Source organism: Bombina bombina, chromosome 1 (assembly GCF_027579735.1).
Source record: "Bombina bombina isolate aBomBom1 chromosome 1, aBomBom1.pri, whole genome shotgun sequence".
NCBI classification, from domain to species: domain Eukaryota; kingdom Metazoa; phylum Chordata; class Amphibia; order Anura; family Bombinatoridae; genus Bombina; species Bombina bombina.
In genome coordinates this window covers 847,539,335-847,566,346 of record NC_069499.1, presented here as the reverse complement: position 1 = coordinate 847,566,346, position 27,012 = coordinate 847,539,335, and the positions used below count along the sequence as shown (strand labels likewise).

Sequence of the window (27,012 nt, the reverse complement as noted above, 5' to 3'; positions counted from 1 at the left end):
AGAATATGCTTACTCTGTGTTCGACTACCGCGTATGCAGGAAGTGTGAACATGGAGATGATCTGAATAAAAGCTTGATCGTGTTCATTGCTTGTCAGAAATATTCCTAGAATCTTTCTGACAGCTGTGCTCATGCCCGAGACTGTTGTTCTGTTTTGCATTCACTGAGCTAACAAGCACTATTGCTTGTCATTAATTAAATATCATCTGATTGGCAGGGAGTGGAGATTGTTGCTCTGCCCTTTTTTAAGGGTGTCCCTACATCACATTAGGGGCATGCTGCAGGGGAGGTATTTTAAAGGGGATATGAATCCCAAATTATTATTTTTTTTTGTGATTCAGGCAGACCGTACTATTTAAAAAAGTTTCCAATTTTCTTCTATTACCAAATTTGCTTTGTTCCCATGATATTCTGTTTTGAAGAAATACCTAGGTAGGCATATGGAACACTACATGTATTCTAGTGCTCTTACAAATGGATAACATTCTTGAAACAAATTCAGCCATATAGTGTTCCAGAAATGGGCTGGCCCCTAAGCATATTTTCCTGCTTTTTAACGAAAGATACCAAAAGAACACAAAAATTGATAATAGACTAAAATTAGAAAGTTGTGTAAAACTGCATGCTCTATTTGAATCATGAAAGAAAAAAAATGGGTTTCATATTACTTTAAAGGGATACTAACCCCACATTTTTTCTTTCATGATTCAGATAGAGCATGCAATTTTAAGCAACTTTCTAATTTACTCCTATTATCAATTTTTCTTTGTTCTCGTGTTATCTTGATTTGAAAAGGCAGTAATAAAAGGTTAAGAGCCGGCCAATTTTTAGTTCAGTACCGTGGTAGAGCTGCTGATTGGTTTGCTACATTTAGCCACAAATCAGCAAGTGCTACCCAGTTGCTGAAAAAAAATGGTCCGGCTCTAAAGCTTACAGTACTGCTTTTTCAAATCAAGATAGCATGAGAACAAAGAAAAATTGATAATAGGAGTAAATTAGAAAGGTGCTTAAAATCTCATGCTCTATCTGAATCATGAAAGAAAAAAAATGGGTTTAGTATCCCTTTAAGGCAAAAATACATAAACTTTTGTACAAGTGTTTTCCTTCTTTGAAGTATACTGTCCCTTTAACATTATTATTTTTATTATTATTAACATTATTATTATTATTATTATTATTATCTCAGACTTCCAGATACAGGAAGCTCTAACTTTAGTGTTTCTGCTTCCTTGTTTTCAGACTACCTTTTTTAGGTGGCTTGTTATGAAGAAATTATTTTTCAGTAACTAAAAATCTATTCTTTTTTTTTTAACTTCTCATCATATACATTTATTTTCATCCATTCTTTACCCTTAATAGTAATCCTTAGAAAATCATTCTCATTCGCACTGCACTTTAGAGTCACTTAGACATGATGGTCATATTTTTCTTATCTTCTGACAATTTATTTTGTCTTGTAGGTCTCTGCTTTACATCTTTTCTCTAAATCACAGTTGAAGAATACAGAGAAGAACATTTCTGAGGGTATCTTGAATCACACCATGGGGATCATTTGCCTGCTGACTGGGGAGGTGAGAGCTACTGGAAGACCCAACTCTTTATTCCTTTACTATATCAAATCTAAATCTGTCAAAAAGTTGGGTTTATGAATAGATGACTCGTGGGAAAAAACAAAAGGTTTATAAGGGGGGGGGGAAGAAATCTCAAAATGACTTGCTTTATTCAGAAACACCAATTAGTAGGAAATAAAATCCAGTTTGGGCAAATTGACCTTAAAGGGACACTGAATCCAATTTTTTTCTTGCGTGATTCAGATAGAGCATGACATTTTAAGAAACTTTCTAATTTAGTATTATCAAATTTTCTTCATTCTCTTGGTATCTTTATTTGAAATGCAAGAATGTAAGTTTAGATGCCGGCCCATTTTTGGTGAACAACCTGGGTTGTTCTTGCTGATTGGTGGATAAATTCATACACCAATAAAAAAGTGCTGTCCAGAGTTCTGAACCAAAAAAACAACAACAAAAAAGCTTTGATTCCTCCTTTTTCAAATAAATATAGCAAGAGAACGAAGAAAAATTGATAATAGGTGTACATTAGAAAGTTGCTTAAAATTGCATGCTCTATCTGAATCACAAAAGAAAAAGTTTTGGGTTCAGTGTCCCTTTAAAGAGCAATAACAATGAAAAAATGACATGCTCTAATTCGGACATCCTCAAACTTGGCCCTCCACAGGTTTTGGAACTACATTTCCCATGATGCTCAGCCAGCATATCATCTGGCTGAGCATCATGGGAAATGTAGTTCCAAAACCTCTGGAGGGCCAAGTTTGAGGATGTCTGCTCTAATTCATTAGAGCATGTTATTTTAAATCTATCAATAGAAACATAGGTTTTGACAGCAGATAAGAACCATAGGCCCAACAGGTCTGTCCAAAAAATTTTTTTGTAAACATATCTAGTTATCAGTCCTCGACAAATCTGTTTAAAAATTAGGAGCCAGTAAGAATATTTAGGAGCCAGACAATGATAGTTGTATATAGATATATGGAGCATAACCCAAAACGTTAGGAGCGAGGGGTAAAATTCTAGGAGCCCCTGGCTCCTGGGTTAGTCGAGCCCTGATCTAGTAGGATAGCCTTTTGCTTATCCCAGGCATTGTTGAAGTCCCCCACAGTGTTTGTCATTACCCCCTCTAATGGAAGTTTATTCAAAGAATCAATCACGCTTTCTGTGAAGAAGTGGTTCTGCATATTACTCCGGAACCTGCTACGCTTTGGCTTTAAATCAAGACCCCTTGTTCAGGAATTGTTATTTTTGTGAAATTTTCTCACAGCCTTAGCTTTACTAAGCTTCTTAATATACTTGAAAGTCGCTATCATATCACCTTCTATTATTTCTCTTATCTAAGCTATACATATTTAGGTAATTGAGCCTCGCCTGGTAAGTTTTATATTTTAGACCATGTACCATTTTAGTAGCCCTCCTCTACCAATACAACCATGTATTCTTACTGGCCTTACTAACTGAAATAATTATTCCCAAATCCTGTTCCTTTTTTTGTAACATTGAGTTTGTAATTAACATTTGGATTTTTCATTCCTAAATGCATCATTTTCACTTTGCAATGTTAAACTTTAGATACCAGACATTTGTTCAATCCTCCAATTTTTAATTGCTGTAGTGGAATATAATTCACAGTTCTGGACTACCGCCTCCAGAAGTAACTCAATATCCTTATTTATTTGATCCTGTTTTAGCAGAAATCTATGTGTTAAACCCTGGCAAAGGGCTTTAACACCACATAGTTAAAGTGCTACCAAGCTGTGCGACTACCACTGATTGGGCGGTCAATAGTTTTCGTTAGGGCCAGCAGTAATCTGCGTCTCCCGAGCGGTACCTTAAAGGGACATGAAACCCAAAAATTTTCTTTCATGATTCAGATAGAGAATACAATTTTAAACAACTTTTCAATTTACTTCTATTATTTAATTTGCTTCCTTCTCTTGTTATGACAAAAGGGGAGAAGAGAGGCGCCAAACATAAAACAGTATCGTCACTCCTATGCGATAAGACAGGTACGTTCCCCCCCCCCCCGATACTATCAAATACTCACAAGGCGGGCGGCACTGTAGCGTGCCTAGTAACACAAGTCGGGACTGTTCTGAGTCGCCCGACAGACACCCCAAGGCTAATGTGCGTCACACTGGAACTTCCAATCAGCTGCGGGTAATGCCGTTCAACTCCAACTGTCCGAGACCAGCTGTAGATTCCAGCGTCAGGTATTAAGTCTCAGAGTGCGTGTTCGCTCTTGCTGAACAATGGAGGAAAATGGGGTAATAATCCAATTGCAGGAACAAGTCACAGGTACAAGTAAGGTTGAAGTAAAAACGTGATTTATTTCAGGATAAAAACAGCAACGCGTTTCTCGGCTGAAAGGCCGTTTCATCAGGCTGTCTGAATACAATTTTAAACAACTTTTCAATTTACTTCTATTATTTAATTTGCTTCCTTCTCTTGTTATCATTTGCTGAAAGGTTTATCTAGGCAAGTTCATGAGCAACAGAGAAACTAGGTTCTAGCTGTTGATTGGTGGCTGCATATATATATTGAATGTGATTGGCTCACCCATGTGTTCAGTTAGAAACTAGTAGTGCATTGCTGCTCCTTCAACAAATGATACCAAGAGAATGAAACATATTAGATAATAGAAGTAAATTAGAAAGTTGTTTAAAATTGTATTCTCTATCTGACTCGTGAAAGAAAATGTTTGGGTTTCATGTACCTTTAACTACTATTTTGATAGAGCTGGTGCTTTGCTAGTTTTAAAAATGACATGCTCTGAAGGATTAGAGCATGTACTTTTTTTTGACCCTTTAAATAAATGAGTTCCTATCAGAATGCTATTCTGAATATCATCTCGTAGAGGTGAATTACTACTCCTTAAAGGGATAGGAAAGTCGAAATGAAACTTGCATGGTTCAGATGGAGCTAGTAATTTTAAGACCCTTTTAAATTCACTTCTATTTTCAAATGTGCTTCGTTTTCTTAGTATCCTTTGGTAAAAAATGAATACGCATATATCATACACTAGTGGGAGCTGCTGCTAATTGGTGCCTGCACACATTTGTCTCTTGTGATTGGCTAACTAGATATTTTCAGCTTCCTGTCAGTAGTGCAATGCTGTCCCTTCAGCAAAGGATAACAAGAGAATGAAGAAAATTTGATCATAGAATTAAATTGGAAAGTTTTTAAAATTGTATGTTATATCTGAATCATAAAAGAAAATGTTGGGGTTTACTATCTAAATGTATCATTATAATGTAACATTTCTTAAAAAAAAGTCTAGCTTTTCTTTCAGTAAGGTTTTTCCTTTTTTTTTTTTTTTTTTTTTTTCATTTTATATAGCTGTTTTTCCTGTTGAAACCTCCTCCTGTTTTGAAAATGTCAGTACTGCAGTAATGGCTATAGAAAATTATATAAACAAGAGGCTTTAGAAGAAATCAACTTCCCAGTAGGGGTGAGAGAGAACCCTGCCCTGCACCATCTTTAAAGGACCATTACATTTTACATTGAACAAAGCTTTAGAGTGTTTCATTATTAGAGATTTGCATTTGGATCCTTTTGTGAGGATCCGGATGCAGAAGTAGGCTTCCCCTTGTGCCCTTTGGATCTTTTCATAGCCGGATTGATTCTATCTTTAAGATCATCACACTAAGATCTGTGCAAATCCAGGTCTTAGTGTGGGGATCTTTTTCATAATCAATCTGGTTATGAAAAGATCCGAAGTGCACAAGTGGACGCCTACTTCCGCATTTGAATCCCCACATCTCATAATAAACATTCTATGCTTTGTTGAAATGTCAAATTGAATGGTCCTTTAAAGATGGTGCAGGGCAGGACTCTCTCTAGGGGAGCACTTCCCCGGGGGGTGGGGCACCCCCAGATTATCACTGATCCTCCAAATTTCACAGTGGGTGCGAGACACTGTGTCTTGTAGATCTCTCCAGGTCTCCATCTAACCATTAGACAATAAGGTGTTGGGCAAGTCTGAAAGTTGGACTCATCAGAGAAGATGTGAAGGACGCATGAATCAAGGCACGTACAAGGTTATCTGGGAAGAAAACTTTCTTCCTTCTGCTCTGACAATGTTCCCCAACTTTGAGGATTGTTTTTTTTCAAGCAGGACAATGCTCCATGCCACACAGCCAGGTCAATCAAGGTGTGGATGGAGGACCACCTGTTCAAGACCTTGTCATTACCATCTCAATCTCCAGATCTGAATCCCATTGAAAACCTATGGAAAGGGATCATGAGTAAGATGGATGGTCACAATCCATTAAACAAATCCTAGCTGCTTGAAGTTTTGCACCAGGTTTGGCATAAAGTCACCCAACAGCAATGTGAAAGACTGGTAGAGTGCATGCCAAGATGCATGAAAGCTGGGTTATTCCACCAAATTTCTGAACTATGCTATGTTAAAACATTATAAATGTGTTGTTTAAAAATTAATATTTTCATTTTCTGCAAATGCTCTAAATTACTATTTTTATTTTGAATTTGTGAAAAATTGTGTCAGTAGTTAATAGAATAAAACAAAAATGATAATTTTGCAGTAGTCTCCTATGTGTTTTTTATTTGTGTTTGTTGTTAGGGAAGGCAAATATAGTCGGTGTGTGTTATAGTTGCATGGGGACAATAATTGTAATGTTTTTACAATTCCTAACTTAAAGGGACTTGAAACCCAAAATATTTCTTTCGTGATTCAGATAGAGAATACAATTTCAAACAACTTTCCAATTTACTTCTATTATTTAATTTGCTTCCTTCTCTTGTTATCCTTTGCTGAAAGGTTTATTTAGGTAAGCATAGGAGCAGCAAAGAACCTAGGTTCTAGCTGCTGAATGGTGGTTGCAACAAATGATACCAAGAGAATGAAACAAATTGCATAATAGAAGTAAATTAGAAAGTTGTCTCTATCTGAATTCTGAAAGAATTATTTTATGTTTCATGTCCCTTTAAGCAAAAAAAATATTTGAAATGCACTGAAGTATGAGATGTTTTCATTTCATCCTGCAGGAATACACCGTTGTTAAGAAGAATTCCCCCCACAGTAACATTGACCAGCTGGCTGAAGAGGTGAGCACTGCTGGAGAATACAATATTATTCAGGGCACACTGACTACTATTAACTGCCAACGTTATATCTTTTAATTCATTGATTGTTCTATATTGTGAAAAGCTGTAATATGGTTCTCAATATCATTCACAGATACCAGATACTTTTGTTATATTTGATTACTTTCTAAAATATATTAAGAATAATTGCTAATGAATCCACAAGCTTGGCTAAACAACATACCGACCAAGCCAATATAAGCTTTCTAAAGCATTAGACAAACCTTAATTGTATAATCTTTTTTTAATCTTATTACTACCCTTGGGCAAATATATAGAATTGTTCTTGCTGACCATAACTTTTGACGTTAATTATTTTACTTATTTTTTTGAGGTCACTTAACTATTTTAAATGCATTTCCTCACTTTTTTGCTTCAGGTCCCTATAAAGTGTGGTGACATTGCAATATATTTTTCTATGGAGGAATGGGAGTATATAGAGGAACATAAGGAGCTTTACAAGGATGTCATGAAGGAGAATCAGCAGATACTCGAGACTGTGGAAAAACCAATTATAGAAACCACTGGTAATACTCTGTTTATCTCTATTATCAAGCAGATGGCTAAGGAACATGATACCCTACCCTTAAAGTGTCTAAGCATCATGGGAAATGTAGTTCCAACACCTCTGGAAGGCCAAGGTTGCTCACTCCTGATGATCCCAAGTCTGCAATGTTTATATTTGTTAAACCCATCACTCTTCCATACCGTGCACAAATGTTTTGTAACCAACAGTAAATTATAGTTTTGCCTATTGATCAATACAAATCTTTTAGATCCGTTTTTAGTAAAAAAAATAAAATGAAATGTTCTTATTCATTATAGCATGTAATTTTATCACTATCGATGCTGTAAAGCTGTGTTTAACAACTGCAAATGGGTTAAACACACATGTAAAGTACCAATTGGGAGCTGCAGAGAACTACTAGTCTGAATGGAGCGCTAGTTGCGCATACCTACTGTTCAGTTATGTGCTTAACCTCTTTGTAGGGTTAAACATACAGTTTTGCAGGGTCAATTGTGATAAAATGACATGCTCTAACAAATTAAGAGCATTGTATTTTTGTTTTCCCTATAACAAATCATTTTAAATAACAGTTAGATTTCAATATAACCTAGTTCCAAAGGCATCACAATAAGAGATAACATACCCATAGTAGAAATTGCTAGTATTTTGTATGGGATCAGGAACTTGTAGCAAAGACTGCAGCTGTTGGATTGTGCCTGTCCGTAAATGTATCTGCATTAAAGGGACATGAAACTCAACATTTTTCTTTCATGATTCAGATAGAACATACAATTTTAAACAACTTTCTAATTTACTTCAATTTAATTTGCTTCCTTCTCTTGTTATCCTTTGCTAAAAGCTTTATCTAGGAAAGCTCAGGAGCAGCAGAGAATCTAGGTTCTAGCTGTTGATTGGTGGCTGCATATATATATCTATTGTGATTGGCTCACCCATGAGTTCCGTTAGAAACCATTAGTGCATTACTGCTACTTCAACAAATGATACCAAGAGAATGAAACAAATTAGATAATAGAAGTAAATGCGAAAGTTGTTTAAAATTGTATTCTCTATCTGAATCATGAAAGAAAAAATGTGGGTTGCATGTCCCTTTAAGGAATAACACAAAGGAGAAACAGGTGTATAGAATTATTCAGGTATCTCCTGGCTAGTGCAAAGAATAACACAGCATTGCAAACTATTTGCCTGCTTCTCCCCAATACAGCTTGAGGAAAGACTGTATGAAACTTAGTTTGGAGCACTTGCTGCTTGATAGTAATACATATTTACTAAAGTATAGGTAGACTTTGTTTTGCTGCTGCCAAATATTAAAATACATATGTGCACCACACTGCACTGTCTTATTTTCTCTCAGTTCATAGTTTCTTTACAATTCAAAATGCTAACTTTTTATAAACCACCTAAGGAATTTTTTTTTTAAAGAAATGCTTTCTAAAGTGCCTTTTTTATGAACCTTGTGTGTGGTTCAAGATCGAAGCCATAAATATGACCAACAATATTTCTATTGTTTGAATAAATAATTTATACAGGTGACATTAAGATTGATGATCAATTAAATGTTGAAGAAACAGAAGATCTATGTGAGAAGATCCAATCGGAAGCTTCAGAAGAGGAACTCTGTGACAGTATCGGCACAGGTGAGTGAATGTATATGACATCTCTGTAAAATATGCATTAGGGGCGGAACTACCATTGCTGCAGCAGGCGCATTGGGACTAGGGCTCAAGTGATGGCGGGCCCATAACAGCCAGTCTATACATAGGTGTGCGCTTAAGTGGTCATTATCTGTATATAGATACTCATCATAATTATTCTGTTCAGAATATTCGTCAGTGGATATTCACATTACTATACAGTGCAGCGTGTTCAGTATTTGTGTATAGATATTCTGTCATTATACAGCACAGCATATGCATATTCATATTTATACAGAACAGTGAACTAATCAGGTTATAGTGTATAGAAACTTACATTATCAGTGTGAAAGTGTTTGTGTGTGTGTATATATGTATGTGTGTGTATATATGTATGTGTGTGTGTGTGTGTGTATATATGTATGTATGTGTGTGTGTGTATATATGTATGTATGTGTGTGTGTGTGTATATATGTATGTGTGTGTGTATGTGTATGTATATATGTATGTATGTGTATATGTATGTATATATATATATATATATATATATATATATATATTGTGAAGATAAATATAGTACAGCCGGCACTTGCTTCGGTTAAAAGCTAACAAGAAACAGGAAAATAATCAAAGTCTTAGTGTGACATGTTTCGGCCGGTGGCCTTAATCATAGACATAATTAAAACAATGTGTACAGGTTAACATAAATACCTAGTGCTGTGTCCTTATTGGTTAACCATTGATTACATGGTAAAAGTCTGAATATACTTTTGTTATTCAATAGTCTCAAAATCCATATGTTTACCTAAATAATGGGTTAAATCTAGTGAATGATTAAGACAAAAGCAAGGGCTGGAAACAGACTAGAACAGCATATTAAGAAAACAAAGTGGGAGAGAATACCTGGAACATTTATTGACATATGGTGTAACAATGATAATAATAGTAATGAAGATAATAGTAAGAATACCAGGGTATTGTAAGTTTACAAGATATTTATCAGACACTAAATTATGGATATATACACATGTCCATATAGGCTAATGAGGTGCTTTTAAACTTAGTAATCTTCGCTGCTATACCATTTTGTAGGATGTATATATTATACTACTTATGCGTATGTCCAATTCTGAACTGCAGCTAACTTTATTCTTATAAAGCACAGCCTGTCTAGTGTGAAAAATATAAATATGTACTTATATAAAACACTACTACTATCTTAATGTCTATGTATATGTTCAAGGAACTCTGTTTTCCTATATGTCTAAATTATTTGTGTGTGTGTGTGTGTGTGTATGTATGTATGTATGTATGTGTATATATATATATATATATATATATATATATATATATATATATATATATATATATAATCATTATCAGTGCGTATGTATGTGTATCTATCCTGTTATATTCATTTAAAATCATACAGAAGCATGTATATTATTACCATTGCTTATTACTGAGTTACCTTCAGGGGGCCCCCAACATTTTTTTGCACCATGGTCCTCTGTTTTGTAAGTCCGCTACTGATCATCGTCACAGTATAAATATCCTCTGTCTTCACAGAGATTATGATGAAATGATGGTGTCATTATACCTAATGTACTAGTTTTGGATGAGAGGAGGATGAATATTTTATATGACCAATTTTCCCCCATCAGTGATTTAATAGATTTTGTAATACTTGCCTGTCTTATAGCTTGGTGACTCAATTGTCCCAATTGAACTTTAGGTTGATTGTATGGCTGTAATTACATGGGAATAGTATATACTTACAATTGATCACTTGTTCACTATTTTGCCCACTAAAAGGAACAGAGTAATTGATTCACCTAACATAAATATGTTCTGTTCAATGTACAAATAACTATAAAACAAATTTGCACACATCTTCTGAATTTTATTGAAATTCATAGATTCTCCAGATGAAGATATGCTTTATATGTCTGTTATTGAGGATGACGAAGATGAGAAGTCTATTCAGAAGGTGCTAATAGCTTCAGACCCCTGTTCAGGTGAGTAACATACACAGAAATTAACTAAATGTAGAATTTATCCCTGGGCTCAGAATGTGTTTATTAAAATTTATATATTATATATATATATATATATATATATATTATTATTATTATGACTTTTATTTATAACCCCCTTCCACCATGTAAAATAATTTACATTTGGGTCAAAGCTATGCTGATCTAATTTTGGGAGGTGTTCTGCTTATACAAGGACATCACAAGATTGGGATGTTGCTCTATATTATAAGTACCCTTATTTTTAAATGGTGGGTAACACTATTCAAATAAGAAGTTTCATTTTCTTATCGCTATCAAGTAATCTTCATGGTATTAATGGTCACCTAACAGCAAGCACAGATGTGTTGTTTAAGTCGGGGATCATAGCTCTTCATTTCTCCCAGCTTATTAAAATTGCTGTTATTTAAATTAGGAGAACTGGGTAAGTGGGGAAAAAGGTGTTTTGTTACTTTCTAGATAGGATGATTTTTGTGGTTATTTTTGCTATTCATTTGTATTAGGCTGTTAGTTTGGGCAGCAATAGGAGCATCCATAACTTGTCAAATAAGTTGTCATCCTTCTTTTGTTAGTTGGAAATGTATCTAATATATTTATGGTTACATATTTTATTCCCATTCATTTTCTGTATAGCTTGCAAAATGATGCAAAGTGACAAAATATTTTCTAGGAAGTTTTTAATTTATCATCATTTTTTCTTTCATGTAATTGTCAAGAGTCCATGAGCTATTGACATATGGGATATACAATCCTACCAGGAGGGGCAATGTTTCCCAAACCTCAAAATGCCTACAAATACACCCCTCACCACACCCACAATTCAGTTTTACAAACTTTGCCTCCTATGGAGGTGGTGAAGTAAGTTTGTGCTAGATTTCTACGTTGATATGCGCTTCTCAGCATGTTGAAGCCCGGTTCCTCTCAGAGTGCAGTGAATGACAAAGGGATGTGAAGGGAGTATTACCTATTGAATACAATGGTCATCCTAACGGGGATCTATTTCATAGGTTCTCTGTTATCGGTCGTAGAGATTCATCTCCTACCTCCCTTTTCAGATCGACGCTATACTCTTATATACCATTACCTCTACTGATTTTCGTTTCAGTACTGGTTTGGCTATCTGCTATATGTGGATGGGTGTCTCTTGGTAAGTATGTCTCATTTACTTAAGACACTCTCAGCTATGGTTTGACACTTTATATATAAAGTTATAAATATATGTTTGTACTTATATTTGCCATGATTCAGGTTTATCAGTATATTTCCTTTTTGCAGACTGACAGTTTCATATCTGGGAAATGCTTTAAAAAAATAAATAAAAATGTTTTCTTACCTCAGGTTTTCAAATTGACTCTTTCTAAATTGCGGGCTGTATTAGGCTCGCAAGAGTGCAAAATGCTATAATTTATTGCGTCATTCTTGGCGCGAGACTTTTTTGGCGCGAAAATTACGTTTGTTGGCGCAAATTCGTCATTTCCGGGGTCTTAGTTGGCGTTGGGTCTTTCACAAGGTTGCGTCATCTATGAAATTGAGTTTCGTTCCAGATGTTTTTGGCGCCAAAATTTTTTTTTCAGTTTGTGGTGCGTCATACTTGGCCCCAAACATTTTTTCATTATTTAAGACCTCATTCCTTTTGCCTCTGGTCAGAGGCCTATTCTGTTTGCATTTTTTCCCATTCCTGAAACTGTCATATAAGGAAATTGATAATTTTGCTTTATATGTTGTTTTTTCTTTTACATACTGCAAGATGTCTCAATCTAATCCTGTCTCAGAATCTACTACTGGAATCGTGCTGACTGATATCGGTTCTACCAAAGCTAAGTGCATTTGTTGTAAACTTGTGGTAACTGTTCCTCCAGCTGTGGTTTGTAATAGTTGTCATGATAATCTTTTTCATGCAGAGAATGTTTCCATCAGTAGTAGTTCATTACATGTTGCTGGTCCATCAACATCTAATGCTCAGGATATTCCTGTAAATTTAAGAGAATTTATTTATGATTCCATTCAGAAGGCTTTGTCTGCCATTCCGCCTTCTAATAAATGTAAAAGGTCTTTTAAAACTTCTCATAGAGTTGATGAATTTTCTAATGACCGCCAACATACTGATTTATCTATTTCTGATGAGGATCTGTCTGATTCAGAGGATCCTGCCTCAGATATTGACACTGACAAATCCTCTTATTTACAATTCAGTATATTTGTTCTTTATTAAAAGAAGTGTTGATTGCATTAGATATGGAGGAGACTAGTCCTCTTAATACTAGAACTAGTAAACGTTTAAATTCGGTTTATAAACCTCATGTAGTTATTCCAGAGGTTTTTCCAGTTCCTGATGCTATTTCAGATATGATTTCAAAGGAATGGAATAGACTGGGTACTTCTTTTACTCCTTCTTCAAGGTTTAAAAAATTGTATCCTATGCCTACTGATAGATTGGAGTTTTGGGAAAAGATCCCCAAAGTTGATGGGGCCATCTCTACTCTTGCTAAACGTACTACTATTCCTACGGAAGATCCTTTAGATAGGAAGCTTGAATCCTATCTAAGGAAAGCTTATTTATGTTCAGTAGTGAAGAGAGGGTTGGCGCTTACTATAATTCCTAAATGCCTGGTGGATATAAAACTACCCCTCCTCAGTAGTTTGGGTTGAGATAGATTGTACAAATAGAAATTACCACTGGCGCTTATAAAATAATAAGCTAGGAATTATACTACCATAACAAAGTGTGACTTATCTAAGTGTATTAGTATAAAGAATTTTCTTGGGTGAATCAAATCAGTCTCAAATAGGTGTAAAAATTTATATATATAGATAAAAAATATCTATAGGTATGTGTCAATGAATACAATAGGTGAGTCTGTGTAGGCAGACGGTATATCTGGTGTTAAAAATGTTTTATTTTTTTTTTAAAATAAATGAGATAAATAAGTCTGTGTATACAGACAATATAAAAGATGTCCGTTAATAGTGTCCGTTAAATAAGAAAACAGGTTGGATGGATAGGTCTGTATTTATAAATAGTGTCCGTGAATATAAACGATGTCCTTGGAATAAAGATAGATGTGATAGATAAGTCTGTATTTGCATTCAATATGTATGGTGTCCGTAAATAAAGAAGATAGATATGATAGATAAAAATTACCTTATTTAATAAACTTAAAGTGAATGTCAATTTTACACTTACTGACGACTGCAATCCATTTCTTGACACTAGCTTAATGTAGTCGCTATTTTTTTTGTAATATATCCTTCATTATTAAAATATATTTATTTTAAAATCTCTACCTTTTCCCTGCCGACCTCTCCCCAAACCAACTTCCTGTTCTCCTTGTAAAGCGTGTTCACGATCGTGGAACTGCGCAGGCGTCAAACCCCGCAATATTGTAAATAACAAATAGTATTCAATGAATGAATTACTACATTCATTGAGTGCTATTATATCGTCGAGAGCAGCAGCATCTCCGCTATAGTGTTTACGGAGCAACCAAAGATTATAACCCCTTACGTGCATTTCTGCTTGCTCCTGTGTTTTCTGCTTGCTCCTGGCTGTTAAATGAAATTGGAAGCCCTTTAGCTACATGGAGAACACAAGACCGGAAAACAAATGTCATATGTTGCCATCAGGACCCACTGTGAGACAATGGCATTCTCACTCAAACACCGGGCTATTACGCCTCATTTCAATATAAGGATTATATTTAAACTAAAAGCCCTATTTGCCTCTTTTTGCAATTTAAATGTCTGCCTAGCAAAAGATAAGTGATAAATTAAAGACAAAAATAACCACCATTTCTATCCTGTAATGCAAAACAATCTTACATTGGTACTTGTCTGCCATAGATGAATCATTATGCTTGTCAACTTTGATAGCCAATTGGTCAGTTTATTTAGAAGGTGTGTTCCCACTGACCAATTAGATTGCATAGATTGTTGAATTGCGCGTCCCGTGAACGCGCATTGCATCTGAAGGTGGATAAAAATAACGCATGCGCTGAAGAGGCCCATGACGTTTCTGAAAAGGGGTTGAACGCCACGGGGGTAAAAAGCGGATTAGCAAGATTAGCTGTCAATCATTGCACTAAGGAGGGACAGTATGGCAGGCGGAGGAAGCGCAGCCCGAAAACTGAGATAAAAAGGTAAAATTTAAGATTTAATAATAAAATTGGGAACATTGATGAATTAAAGTCCCCCTTAATTGAATTGCTTCACAATATTGTGTTAAGCACTAGAGGTGACTTTACATTCACTTTAAGACATAAACTTATGGCATTAAAAATGTTAAAAATTTGATCTCAAATGAATTAGAACATAGGGACGTCTCCCTATAAGCAAGTAGGTTTTTGGTCAACTGGCCTTACAAAAAATTGGCAATAAAAGTATAAAACTTGATCAATATAGCCGCTTGGTGTGTATGACAGTCATATTATGCAAACCGTAAGGTACTTTACAAATGTCTGTTGAGGATCGGAAACACTTCTGAGCCGATGTACCGCTTCTTTGAGCGTCCTTGTGTGTTGTAATCTTTCGCGGCTTAATACAAAAAACAAGCCTCCGATGCTATTGGTTGTTGGAAATCACACCTCTCTTTTGATAGGCTGTGAGGGTGCACGCTGGATGTAATGCGTGTGAAAGTATAGATGATCTTTAACAAGATGTTATAATGCAGCTGTTAGGATTCTGCTTCGGCACGTATAAGCAGAGAAGCCACACACCAAGTGGCTATATTGATCAAGTTTTATACTTTTATTGCCAATTTTTTGTAAGGCCAATTGACCAAAAACCTACTTGCTTATAGGGAGACGTCCCTATGTTCTAATTCATTTGAGATCACATTTTTAATGCCATAAGTTTATCTCTTAAGTTTATTAAATAAGGTAATTTTTATCTATCATATCTATCTTCTTTATTTACGGACACCATACATATTGCCTGCAAATACAGACTTATCTATCACATCTATCTTTATTCCAAGGACATCGTTTATATTCACGGACACTATTTATAAATACAGACCTATCCATCCAACCTGTTTTCTTATTTAACCCTTTCGTGACAGGGTTAAAGTGTCTACATCGGAACACCTGTTCCGATGTAGACAAATTGAAACTATGCGATCGTGCATACGATCGCGAGATTTCAATTATTGGATCGCATCTGGGGGGCGTCCCTACAACCCTAGGAACGCCCTCCAGACCGCGATCAAGTCCTTGAAGCACAGAAGGCTTCAGGACAGCCGTTTGTTATGACGTTCTATTCCGTCATAACGGCTTTAAAGCCCAGTATAAATATGACGGAATAGAACGGCATAACAGCGTTAAAAGGTTAACGGACACTATTTATGGACATCTTTTATATTGTCTGTATACACAGACTTATTTATCTCATTTATTTTCTAAAAAAAAAAAAAAAATTTTGAACACCAGATATACCGTCTGCCTACAAAGACTCACCTATTGTATTCATTGACACACACCTATAGATATTTTTATCTATATATATAAATTTTTACACTGATTTGATTCACGCAAGAAAATTCTTTATACTAATACACTTAGATAAGTCACACTTTGTTATGGGAGTGTAATTCCTAGCTTATTATTTTATAAGCGCCAGTGGTAATTTCTATTTGTACAACTTATTTATGTTCAGGCCATCTTCTTAGGCCTGCTATTTCTTTGGCTGATGTTGCAGCTGCCTCAACTTTTTGGTTGGAAACTTTAGCACAACAAGTATCAGATCATAATGTCTAGCATTGTTAAATTAATTCAACATGCTAATAATTTAATTTGTGATGCCATTTTTTATATCATCAGAATTGATGTTAGATATATGTCTTTAGCTATTTTAGCTAAAAGAGCTTTATGGCTTAAATCTTGGAATGCTGATATGACTTCTAAATCGACATTGCTATCTCTCTATTTTTCCAAGGTAATAAATTATTTGGTTCTCAGTTGGATTCTATAATTTCAACTGTCACTGGGGGAAGAGAGCTTTTTTGCCTCAGGTTAAAAAATCTAAGTGTAAATTTAAAGCTTCTAACCGTTTTCGTTCCTTTTGACAAAATAAGGAACAGAAACCTAATCCTTCCCCTAAGGAATCTGTCTCCAATTGGAAGCCTTCCTCAATCTGGAATAAATCCAAGCCATTTAAGAGATCTAAACCAGCCCCCAAGTCCGCATGAAGGTGCGGCCCTCATTCCAGCTCAGCTGGTAGGGGGCAGATTACATTTTTTTAAGGATGTTTGGATAAATTCAGTCCAAAATCATTGGATTCAGAACATTGTCTCTCAGGGGTACAGAATAGGTTTCAGAGTAAGACCTCCTGTGAGAAGTTTCTTTCTCTCACGCATTCCAGTGAACCCAGAGAAAGCACATGCTTTCCTGAAGTGTGTTTCAGACCTGGAGTTATCTGGGGTAATCGTGCCAGTTCCTTTTCAGGAACAGGGTCTGGGGTTTTATTCAAATCATTCAGAGCAGTTCTGGATCTAAAAGTCTTGAATCGTTATGTAAGAGTACCAACATTCAAAATGGTGACTATAAGGACTATTCTGCCTTTTGTTCAGCAAGGGCATTATATGTCCACAATAGACTTACAGGATGCATATCTTCATATCCTGATTCATCCAGATCACTATCAGTTCCTGAGATTCTCTTTTCTAGACCAGCATTACCAATTTTTTGCTCTTCCTTTTGGCCTAGCGACAGCTCCAAGGATCTTTTCAAAGGTTTTCGGTGCCCTACTCTCTGTAATCAGAGAGCCGGGGTATTGCAGCGTTTCCTTATTTGGACGATATCTTGGTACTTGCTCAGTCTTTACGTTCTGCAGAATCTCACACGAATCAACTAGTGTTGTTTCTTCAAAGACATGGTTGGAGGATCAATTTACCAAAAAGTTATTTGATTCCTCAGACAAGGGTAACCTTTTTAGGTTTCCAGATAGATTCAGTATCCATGACTTTATCTCTAACAGACGAGAGACGTCTGAAATTGGTTGCAGCCTGTCGGAACCTTCAGTCTCAGTCATTCCCTTCAGTAGCTATGTGCATGGAGGTTTTAGGTCTCATGACTGCAGCATTGGACGCAATCCCCTTTGCTCGTTTTCACATGAGACCTCTTCAGCTTTGTATGCTGAACCAGTGGTGCAGGGATTATACAAGGATATCACAATTAATATCCTTAAATCCCAATGTTCGACTATCTCTGACTTGGTGGTTAGATCACCATTGTATAGTTCAAGGGGCCTCTTTTGTTTGTCCAACCTGGACTGTGATCACAACAGATGGGGAGCTGTCTGGGGATCTCTGACAGCACAAGGGGTTTGGAAATCTCGAGACGAGATTACCAATCAATATTTTGGAACTCTGTGCGATTCTCAAAGCTCTTCAGTTTTGGCCTCTATTGAAGAGCGAGCCATTTATTTGTTTTCAGACGGACAATGTCACAACTGTGGCATATGTCAGTCATCAGGGTGGGACTCGCAGTCCTCAGGCTATGAAAGAAGTATCCCGGATACTTGTTTGGGCAGAATCCAGCTCCTGTCTAATTTCTGCGGTCCATATCCCAGGTATAGACAATTGGGAAGCGGATTATCTCAGTCGTCAAACTTTACATCCGGGAGAGTGGTCTCTTCACCCAGATGTGTTTTTTCAAATTGTTCAGATGTGGGGGCTTCCAGAAATAGATCTGATGGCATCTCATCTAAACAAGAAACTTCCCAGGTACCTGTCCAGATCCAGGGATCCTCAGACGGAAGCAGTGGATGCATTGACACTTCCCTGGAGTTATCAACCTGCCTATATTTTTCCGCCTCTAGTTCTTCTTCCAAGAGTGATTTCCAAGATCATCATGGAGCAATCGTTTGTGCTGCTGGTGGCTCCAGCATGGGCTCACAGGTTTTGGTATGCGGATCTTGTTTGGATGTCCAGTTGCCAACCATGGCCACTTCCACTAAGGCCAGACCTATCTCAAGGTCCGTTTTTCCATCAGGATCTCAAATCATTAAATTTGAAGGTATGGAAATTGAACGCTTAGTGCTTAGTCATAGAGGTTTCTTTGACTCAGTGATTAATACTATGTTGCAAGCTCGTAAATCTGTTTCTAGAAAGATTTATTATCGAGTTTGGAAGACTTACATTTCATGGTGTTCTTCTCATAAATTCTCTTGGCATTCTTTTAGAATTCCTAGAATTTTACAGTTACTTCAGGATGGTTTGGATAAGGGTTTGTCTGCAAGTTCCTTGAAAGGACAAATCTCTGCTCTTTCTGTTTTATTCCACAGAAAAATTGCTAAACTTCCTGATATTCATTGTTTTGTACAGGCTTTGGTTCGTATCAAGCCTGTCATTAAATCAATCTCTCCTCCCCCAAGGCAGAACATACAGTGTATGCATCATGTCTGCAGAAAGAACAGGACACATGCAGGAACGGTTAGACATTTAACTTTGCAGCACTGCTCCACGTCAGGCTGTTTTCTTCAAACAGCGCTGTGCTCTGGCTGCACAGTGTAAGTTTTCCTTATCACAATGCACCCAGAGCAAAGTGTTTGAATATGTAGTAGATTTCTATATTAGACCAAGATAATAGGGAAAAAAAACTATTCAAGAGACTTTTTTTTTTTTGCTGCATCTAATTTGCAATTCAATTTTCAACTACTGTACTATATTATAAAACTTTTTTTTAAATTGCTTTGTTCTCCAGTTAATCAACACATTGCAATTAAACGTGTGCTTAAGTGTAACTGCCTAATTTAAAATTTTATTTAAAAATGAGCTGCAAAAATGTTTTCACTAAAAAAAATCTCATTGCAGAAAGTGAAAAAAAGTTCTGCCTCTGGGCTCTCCTCCTTGGAGTCTTAATTTGGTTTTGAAGGCTTTACAGGCTCCTCCGTTTGAGCCTATGCATTCTTTGGACATTAAATTACTTTCTTGGAAAGTGTTGTTCCTTTTGGCCATCTCTTCTGCTAGAAGATTTTCTAAATTATCTGCTCTTTCTTGTGAGTCTCCTTTTCTGATTTTGCATCAGGATAAGGCAGTTCTGCGGACTTCATTTAAATTCTTACCTAAAGTTGTGAATTCCAACATTAGTAGGGAAATTGTTGTCCCTTCTTTGTGTCCCCATCCTAAGAATTCTTTGGAAAGATCTTTACATTCTTTGAATGTGGTGAGAGCTTTGAAATATTATGTTGAAGCTACTAAAGTTTTCAGGAAGACTTCTAGTCTATTTATTATCTTTTCTGGTTCTAGGAAAGGTCAGAAGGCTTTTGCCATTTCTTTGGCATCTTGGTTAAAGCTTTTGATTCATCACGCTTATTTGGAGTCAGGTAAATCCCCGCCTCAGAGGATTACAGCTCATTCTACTAGGTCAGTTTCCACTTCCTGGGCTTTTAAGAATGAAGCTTCAGTTGATCAGATTTGCAAAGCAGCAACTTGGTCTTCTTTGCATACATTTACTAAATTCTACCATTTTTGATGTTTTTTCTTCTTCAGAAGCAGTTTTTGGTAGAAAAGTTCTTCAGGCAGCTGTTTCAGTTTGATTCTTCTGCTTATAATTTTAGTTTTTTTCTTTTCCATTATAAGATTAAAACTTATGTTTTGGGTTGTAGATTAATTTTTTCAGCGGAATTGGCTGTCTTTATTTTTTATCCCTCCCTCTCTAGTGACTCTTGCGTGGAGTTCCACATCTTGGGTATTGCTATCCCATACGTCACTAGCTCATGGACTCTTGCCAATTACATGAAAGAAAACATAATTTATGTAAGAATTTACCTGATAAATTAATTTCTTTCATATTGGCAAGAGTCCATGAGGCCCACCCTTTTTATGGTGGTTATGATTTTTTTTTGTATAAAGCACAATTATTCCAATTCCTTTGTTGATGCTTTTTTACTCCTTTCTTTATCACCCACTTCTTGGCTATTCGTTAAACTGAATTGTGGATGTGGTGAGGGGTGTATTTTATAGGCATTTTGAGGTTTGGGAAACTTTGCCCCTCCTGGTAGGATTGTATATCCCATACGTCACTAGCTCATGGACTCTTGCCAATATGAAAGAAATTAATTTATCAGGTAAATTCTTACATAAATTATGTTTTTTTTTTTTTTTTTTTTATGAATGAACTCATGCTAAATATGGAACCTTGTGTGTGTGTTTTAAATATTTAGAAAATGATTCCCACACTGCTGATTACAGTATGTTCTAAAGAAAATAATACCAAAATCAGCTAATGTCATAGTGCAGTGTAATTTGTTGTTGATTTATAAACTAAAGTTGTTTTCTAAAAGTGCTTGGTGTGCTGAAAAAAATATGTCCTTGTGTAAATACCTTTACACCGAAGCTCTGAAAGTGACATTTTAATGCAAAGTGTTCTAATTGCAAAAACACAGGTATGTCAAGTGGCTTAGTAGTAAACGGGTTCATTTGGATTTTTTCGCATGTAAATTAAAAAAACCTGTTTTGAATCAAGAAAGATAAATTTTCAGTTTTGAGAACATATATTGTTTAAGCATTTTCAATACATTTATACAGGAGAACCTATGATTGTAACAAAAATTGAGGAAGAGGACGAGTCATATGATATGGTTCAGTCTGAGCATGAAACTCACATAAACTCTAGCACAGGTGAGTAATAATCAAGATAAGAAATGTATTAATGGCTCGCATAAAAATAACCTACAAAAGAAACTGCATTATTTTTATTACAGCAGTAACCCCTTAACGACCGAGGACGTGCAGGGTACGTCCTCTAAAAAAAGTCAGTTAACAACCAAGGACGTACCCTGCACGTCCTCGGTCTGGAAAGCAGCTGGAAGCGATCCTGCTCGCTTCCAGCTGCTTTCCGATTATTGCAGTGATGCCTCGATATTGAGGCATCCTGCAATAACCTTTTTTTAGCCATCCGATGCAGAGAGACATCAATGGCTATCTTCGTTGGTGGGTGGGAGCCTGTGTGGCAGGCATGTGGCGGCCATCTATGGCCCTTGGGATGTGGAGGGGGGCGGGATCGTGGAGGGGGATGCACGGGGCGTGCCCACGTGCACGGGGGGGGGGAGCACGGGGAGGAAGAGTGTGGAAACCGCTACATTACAGAAAATTTTAAGTGAATAGTGGGGGGAAAAAATAATACAAAAAACAAAAAGATACCTTTTTATTTTAGTACTGGCAGACTTTCTGCCAGTACTTAAGATGGTGGGGACAATTGTGGGGTGGGTGAGGGAAGGAGGAAGCTGTTTGGGAGGGGGGGTGTGTGATGTGTCAGATGGGAGGCTGATCTCTACACTAAAGCTAAAATTAACCCTGCAAGCGCCCTACAAGCTACCTAATTAACCCCTTCACTGCTAGCCATAATACATATGTGATGCGCAGCAGCATTTAGCGGCCTTCTAATTACCAAAAAGCAAAGCCAAAGTCATATATGTCTGCTATTTCTGAACAAAGGGGATCCCAGAGAAGCATTTACAACCGTTTGTGCCATAATTGCACAAGCTGTTAGTAAATAATTTCAGCGAGAAACCTAAAATTGTGAAAAATTTGTTTTTTTAATTTGATCGCATTTGGCGGTGAAATGGTGGCATGAAATATACCAAAATGGGCCTAGATCAATACTTGGGGTTCTCTACTACACTACAGCTAAAATTAACCGTAGAAGCTCCCTACATGCTCCCTAATTAACCCCTTCACTGCTGGGTATAATACACGTGTGGTGCGCATTGGCATTTAGCAGCCTTCTAAATACCAAAATCAAAGCCAAAGCCATATATGTCTGCTATTTCTGAACAAAGGGGATCCCAGAGAAGCATTTACAACCATTTATTCCATAATTGCATAAGTTGTTGTAATAATTTCAGTGAGAAACCTAAAGTTTGTGAAAAAAATTGTGATAAAGTGAACAATTTTTTTTTATTTGATCGCATTTGGCGGTGAAAATGGTGGCATGAAATATACCAAAATGGGCCTAGATCAATACTTTGGGATGTCTTCTAAAAAAATATATACATGCCAATGGATATTCAGGGATTCCTGAAAGATATTAGTGTTCCAAAGTAACTAGCGCTAATCTCGAGAAAAAAAAAGTGGTTTGGAAATAGCAAAGTGCTACTTGTATTTATGGCCCTATAACTTGCAAAAAAAAAACAAAGAACATGTAAACATTGGGTATTTCTAAAGTCAGGACAAAATTTTGAAACTATTTAGCATGGGTATTTTTTGGTGGTTGTAGATGTGTAACCGATTTTGGGGGTCAAAGTTAGAAAAAGTGTGTTTTTTTTTCAAATTTTTCCTCATATTTTATAAAAAAATTTATTAGTAAATTATAAGATATGATGAAAATAATGGTATCTTTTGAAAGTCCATTTAATGCAGAGAAAAACGGTATATAATATGTGTGGGTACAGTAAATGAGTAAGAGGAAAATTACAGCTAAACACAAACACCGCAAAAATTTAAAAATAGCCTTGGTCCCAAACGGATGGAAAAGTGCTGTGGTCATTAAGGGGTTAATATATGGATTATTTTATACCCATGCTAAATAGACAAGTCAGCTGATGTACCACCCGCTGTATATGCCACAGGGTTTGAACCCGCTTGCATGCACATGTAGAAGATTTTTAGGTTGGTGCATGCTCTGTTTAGTCTATGGAGGGGTACATAAGCTAATTAGTAGTACAATACATTTTACATTTATTTTCTTTTCTTTATAAGAGAAGCATGTTTTGGCCCGTGCAGTTGTATCCCTTTTAGGCTCAAAGAACAAAGAGTTCACACAGTACCCCATTAAAATTAAACTAATCATATATAGATTTAAGAATTTAAAGGGACAGTTTACCCTAAGATTTTTTTCCCCTTTAATTTGTTCCCAGTGATCAATTTTACTTGCTGGAGTGTATTAAACTGTTTACAAATAGCTCCTTTTATAAAAAGCATTTGAAATAGATGATTTTGCTGGTGGTATTCCTTCCTATACTAAAAGTTTCTATATTTTAGTATTGGCTATAGACAAGCTGTGTAAACATAGCCAGCAGAAGAAATTACTCTGCCAGTGGGAGGTAGGAGAGAACAGCAATAAAATATTAATTTTCATTTGTTCTCTTTAAGTATTAGGCTTTAGTATTAAAAGATAATTTAAAGAAGCATGTGTATGTACAGAAAGTGATAAAATAAGGACATTTCCCTGCAAGCTCAACACATTTTAATGACCGCTATTTTATATACAAAAATAAATCTAAGCAATTTCTCACATTTTATACTTTGCAGCTAGTATGAAAAGTCATTGGAAATGCATTAAGGGGGTGGAAATACAGTACACTGTCCCTTTTTAAGAAGGAAGTTACCTTTTTTACTTATAAAGAGAGGTGGAATATTTATTTTCTACCACATTATAGATGATGTTTTCTTGTAGTATACAAAAATTTGATTGGCAACAACTTTAGGTAGATCGACCTTTGCTAAATATACTAAGTATATCAAGTAACCCATCAATGATGAGTCTGTCTGTCAGTATTGTATATTGTTTGGGCTATTTTATATACACAGAGTATAATTATTGGGTTAAATAAGTGTGTTATCACATACATCATAAATGTCTGTCATATTTCTCTCCAACAGATTTATTCACAGACAGCAATAGACTGTCCCACAATCAAGCATCTTTTGTGATGAAAGATAACTTTGGAAAATACTGTTCTCAGGAGACAAATAATCATTTCCCAAGTACACCAAGCAAAAGTCTTAAGGGACCTGCCACAACTGGTTATCCGAGTGATTATGCTAATAAAATCCACCAAGTATGTGCAAAACCACAGGGCTCTCGTAAAAAATTGTCAGCAAAGCATTCTAAATGCAGTAAAGATGGTGAAAAGTTAGATGGTAAATCAACTTGTAGGTCTGGCCATTATTCAAGTCAGAAATCAAATCGTTTTAGACATCGGAAATACCGCAGGAACGGAAAAAAATTTGTATGTTCTGATTGTGGCAAATGTTTTGTTAAGTCCGATCTTATCAGACATCAAAGAACTCACACAGGAGAAAAACCATTCAAATGTTCAGACTGTGGAAAATGTTTCACTCGTAACTCAAGTCTTAATGCTCACATGACAATTCATACAGGGGAAAAATCGTATACATGTGCTGACTGTGGGAAGTGCTTCAGTCGTAGTTCAAATCTTAATTCTCATAAGAAAATTCATACAGGAGAAAAATCCTATACATGTTCCGACTGTGGGAAATCATTTTCTAGCGGATCAGTGCTTGTTATCCATAAGAGAATACACACAGGAGAGAAGCCGTTTGCATGCTCTGAGTGTAACAAATGTTTTGTTAGCAGCTCAGAACTTGCTAAACATAAGCGAAAACACACAGGAGTAAAGCCATTTTCATGTGCGGAGTGTGAGAAATCTTTTGCTAGCCATTCAGGGTTTGTAATACATATGAGGTCACACACAGGAGAAAAACCATTTGTGTGCTCCGAGTGCGGGAAAAGCTTTACAAGTAATTCAGCGCTTGTTATGCATAAGAGACGCCACACAGGAGAAAAGCCATTTGTGTGCACTGACTGTGGAAAATGTTTTGCAACTAATGGAGTGCTGGTTATTCATAAAATAATACACACAGGAGAAAAACCATTTGTGTGTGCGGATTGCGGTAAATGCTTCACACAGAAAGCAAGTCTTTTTAAGCATCAGAGATTTCATATGGGAGATAAACCAATATGCACATTTTGAAATTGAGATGTATTTTGTTTGAGATTCAGGGATGATAAAACGTACCAGAAAATGAATTTGCATGCATTGACTGTGGAGAAATATGTTGTTAGTTTTGCAAAGATTGTTATACATAAAATATAAAAAATCCTTGCATGTTCAGAATGTGAGATTTTGCTAGCAGTGCAATTTTTTTTCTTTAGATAAGAAAATACATACAGAAGAGTTCAAAATAAATTTGGGCTAGCTTCCAATCACTCAATCTGCTTATTGAGTCTGAGCTTGCTTCTTGGGGAACATTGTATTAAGGCCTTAAACACAATCCATTAAGAACGGCTCTAAGCACTTTATTGTTTGTGTCAGATAAATCAATATTTAGTATTTCAAATCTCATCACCGTCTTCACATTTTGTATTAAAACGGTTACAAAACTTTCATGTTCAGAAAGAGCCTTATATTTGTATTATTTAAAGACTTTTTTTTTTTTAACTGCAGGACACCGTTTTATTATTTATTGTGCATACCTTTTCTGTTATTTAGCTTAGAAAATTGCCTCGAATAGAGACTAGCAATGCATACAATGTGTTAAGTATGTAGCACCATTATTTGCACTAAAACATGCCACATAGTGATTGGTTTGACCAGAATAGGAGGATATTTAAGTTTAGCGCTAATTGGCTATAGCAAAAGATGTATTTCTGGACTGCTTTGAAATGGCAAAACGCAACACATTTTGTTAACAGGGAGTTAAAATTGTTAGAAAAGATTTATTTTTTTCGGCAACTCAGAGCTTAATTAGTTATCTATGTTCTGCATTTATAAAAATATTTTAATGTGCACTTAAATTACCAAAATAAAAAGTTTTCAACTGGCTTATTCCTGGACTGCGCTACATATGTGAACCCCTACATATTATACTAACAAAGGGGCAGATTTAAATGATTTAATATGATATTTATTTTGTAATTCACTGCTTAAAGGGACAGTCTACCATCGAATTGTTATTGTTTTAAAAGATAAATAATCCCTTTATTACCCATTCCCCAGTTTTGATTAAACCAACACAGTTATATTAATATACTTTTTACCTCTGTGATTACCTTGTATCTAGGAACCTTCTTCCAGCCCCCTGATCACATAACTGTGACTGTTTATTATCTATTGTCTTGCATTTAGCATTGTTTTGTGCTAGATCTTAAATAACTCCCTGTGCCGGAACACAGTGTTATCTATATGGCCCACGTGTACTTTCTGTCTCTTTGTGTTGAAAAGAGATTTAAAAAGCATGTGATAATAGGCAGCCCTCAAAGGCTTAGAAATTAGCATATGAGCCTACCTATGTTTAGTTTAAACTAAGAATACCAAGAGAAAAAAGCAAATTTGATGATAAAAGTAAATTGGAAAGTTGATTAAAATTAAAAGTCCTATCTGAATAATGAAAGTTTAAT

At 35.9% G+C, this 27,012-nt stretch overlaps 1 protein-coding gene across 1 annotated transcript in view; it reads left to right on the top strand.

The window, feature by feature from the left end:
* LOC128661312 (uncharacterized) overlaps window positions 1–27,012 on the top strand; it is a 178,010-nt gene that overhangs the window by 5,800 nt on the left and 145,198 nt on the right. Inside the window, exons 3-9 of the mRNA XM_053715583.1 lie at window positions 1,461–1,571; window positions 6,579–6,638; window positions 7,057–7,204; window positions 8,733–8,840; window positions 10,757–10,855; window positions 21,396–21,488; window positions 24,471–25,574. Of these exons, the coding sequence (XP_053571558.1) occupies window positions 1,461–1,571; window positions 6,579–6,638; window positions 7,057–7,204; window positions 8,733–8,840; window positions 10,757–10,855; window positions 21,396–21,488; window positions 24,471–25,574 (1,723 nt within the window). The remainder of the gene's footprint in view (window positions 1–1,460; window positions 1,572–6,578; window positions 6,639–7,056; window positions 7,205–8,732; window positions 8,841–10,756; window positions 10,856–21,395; window positions 21,489–24,470; window positions 25,575–27,012) is intronic.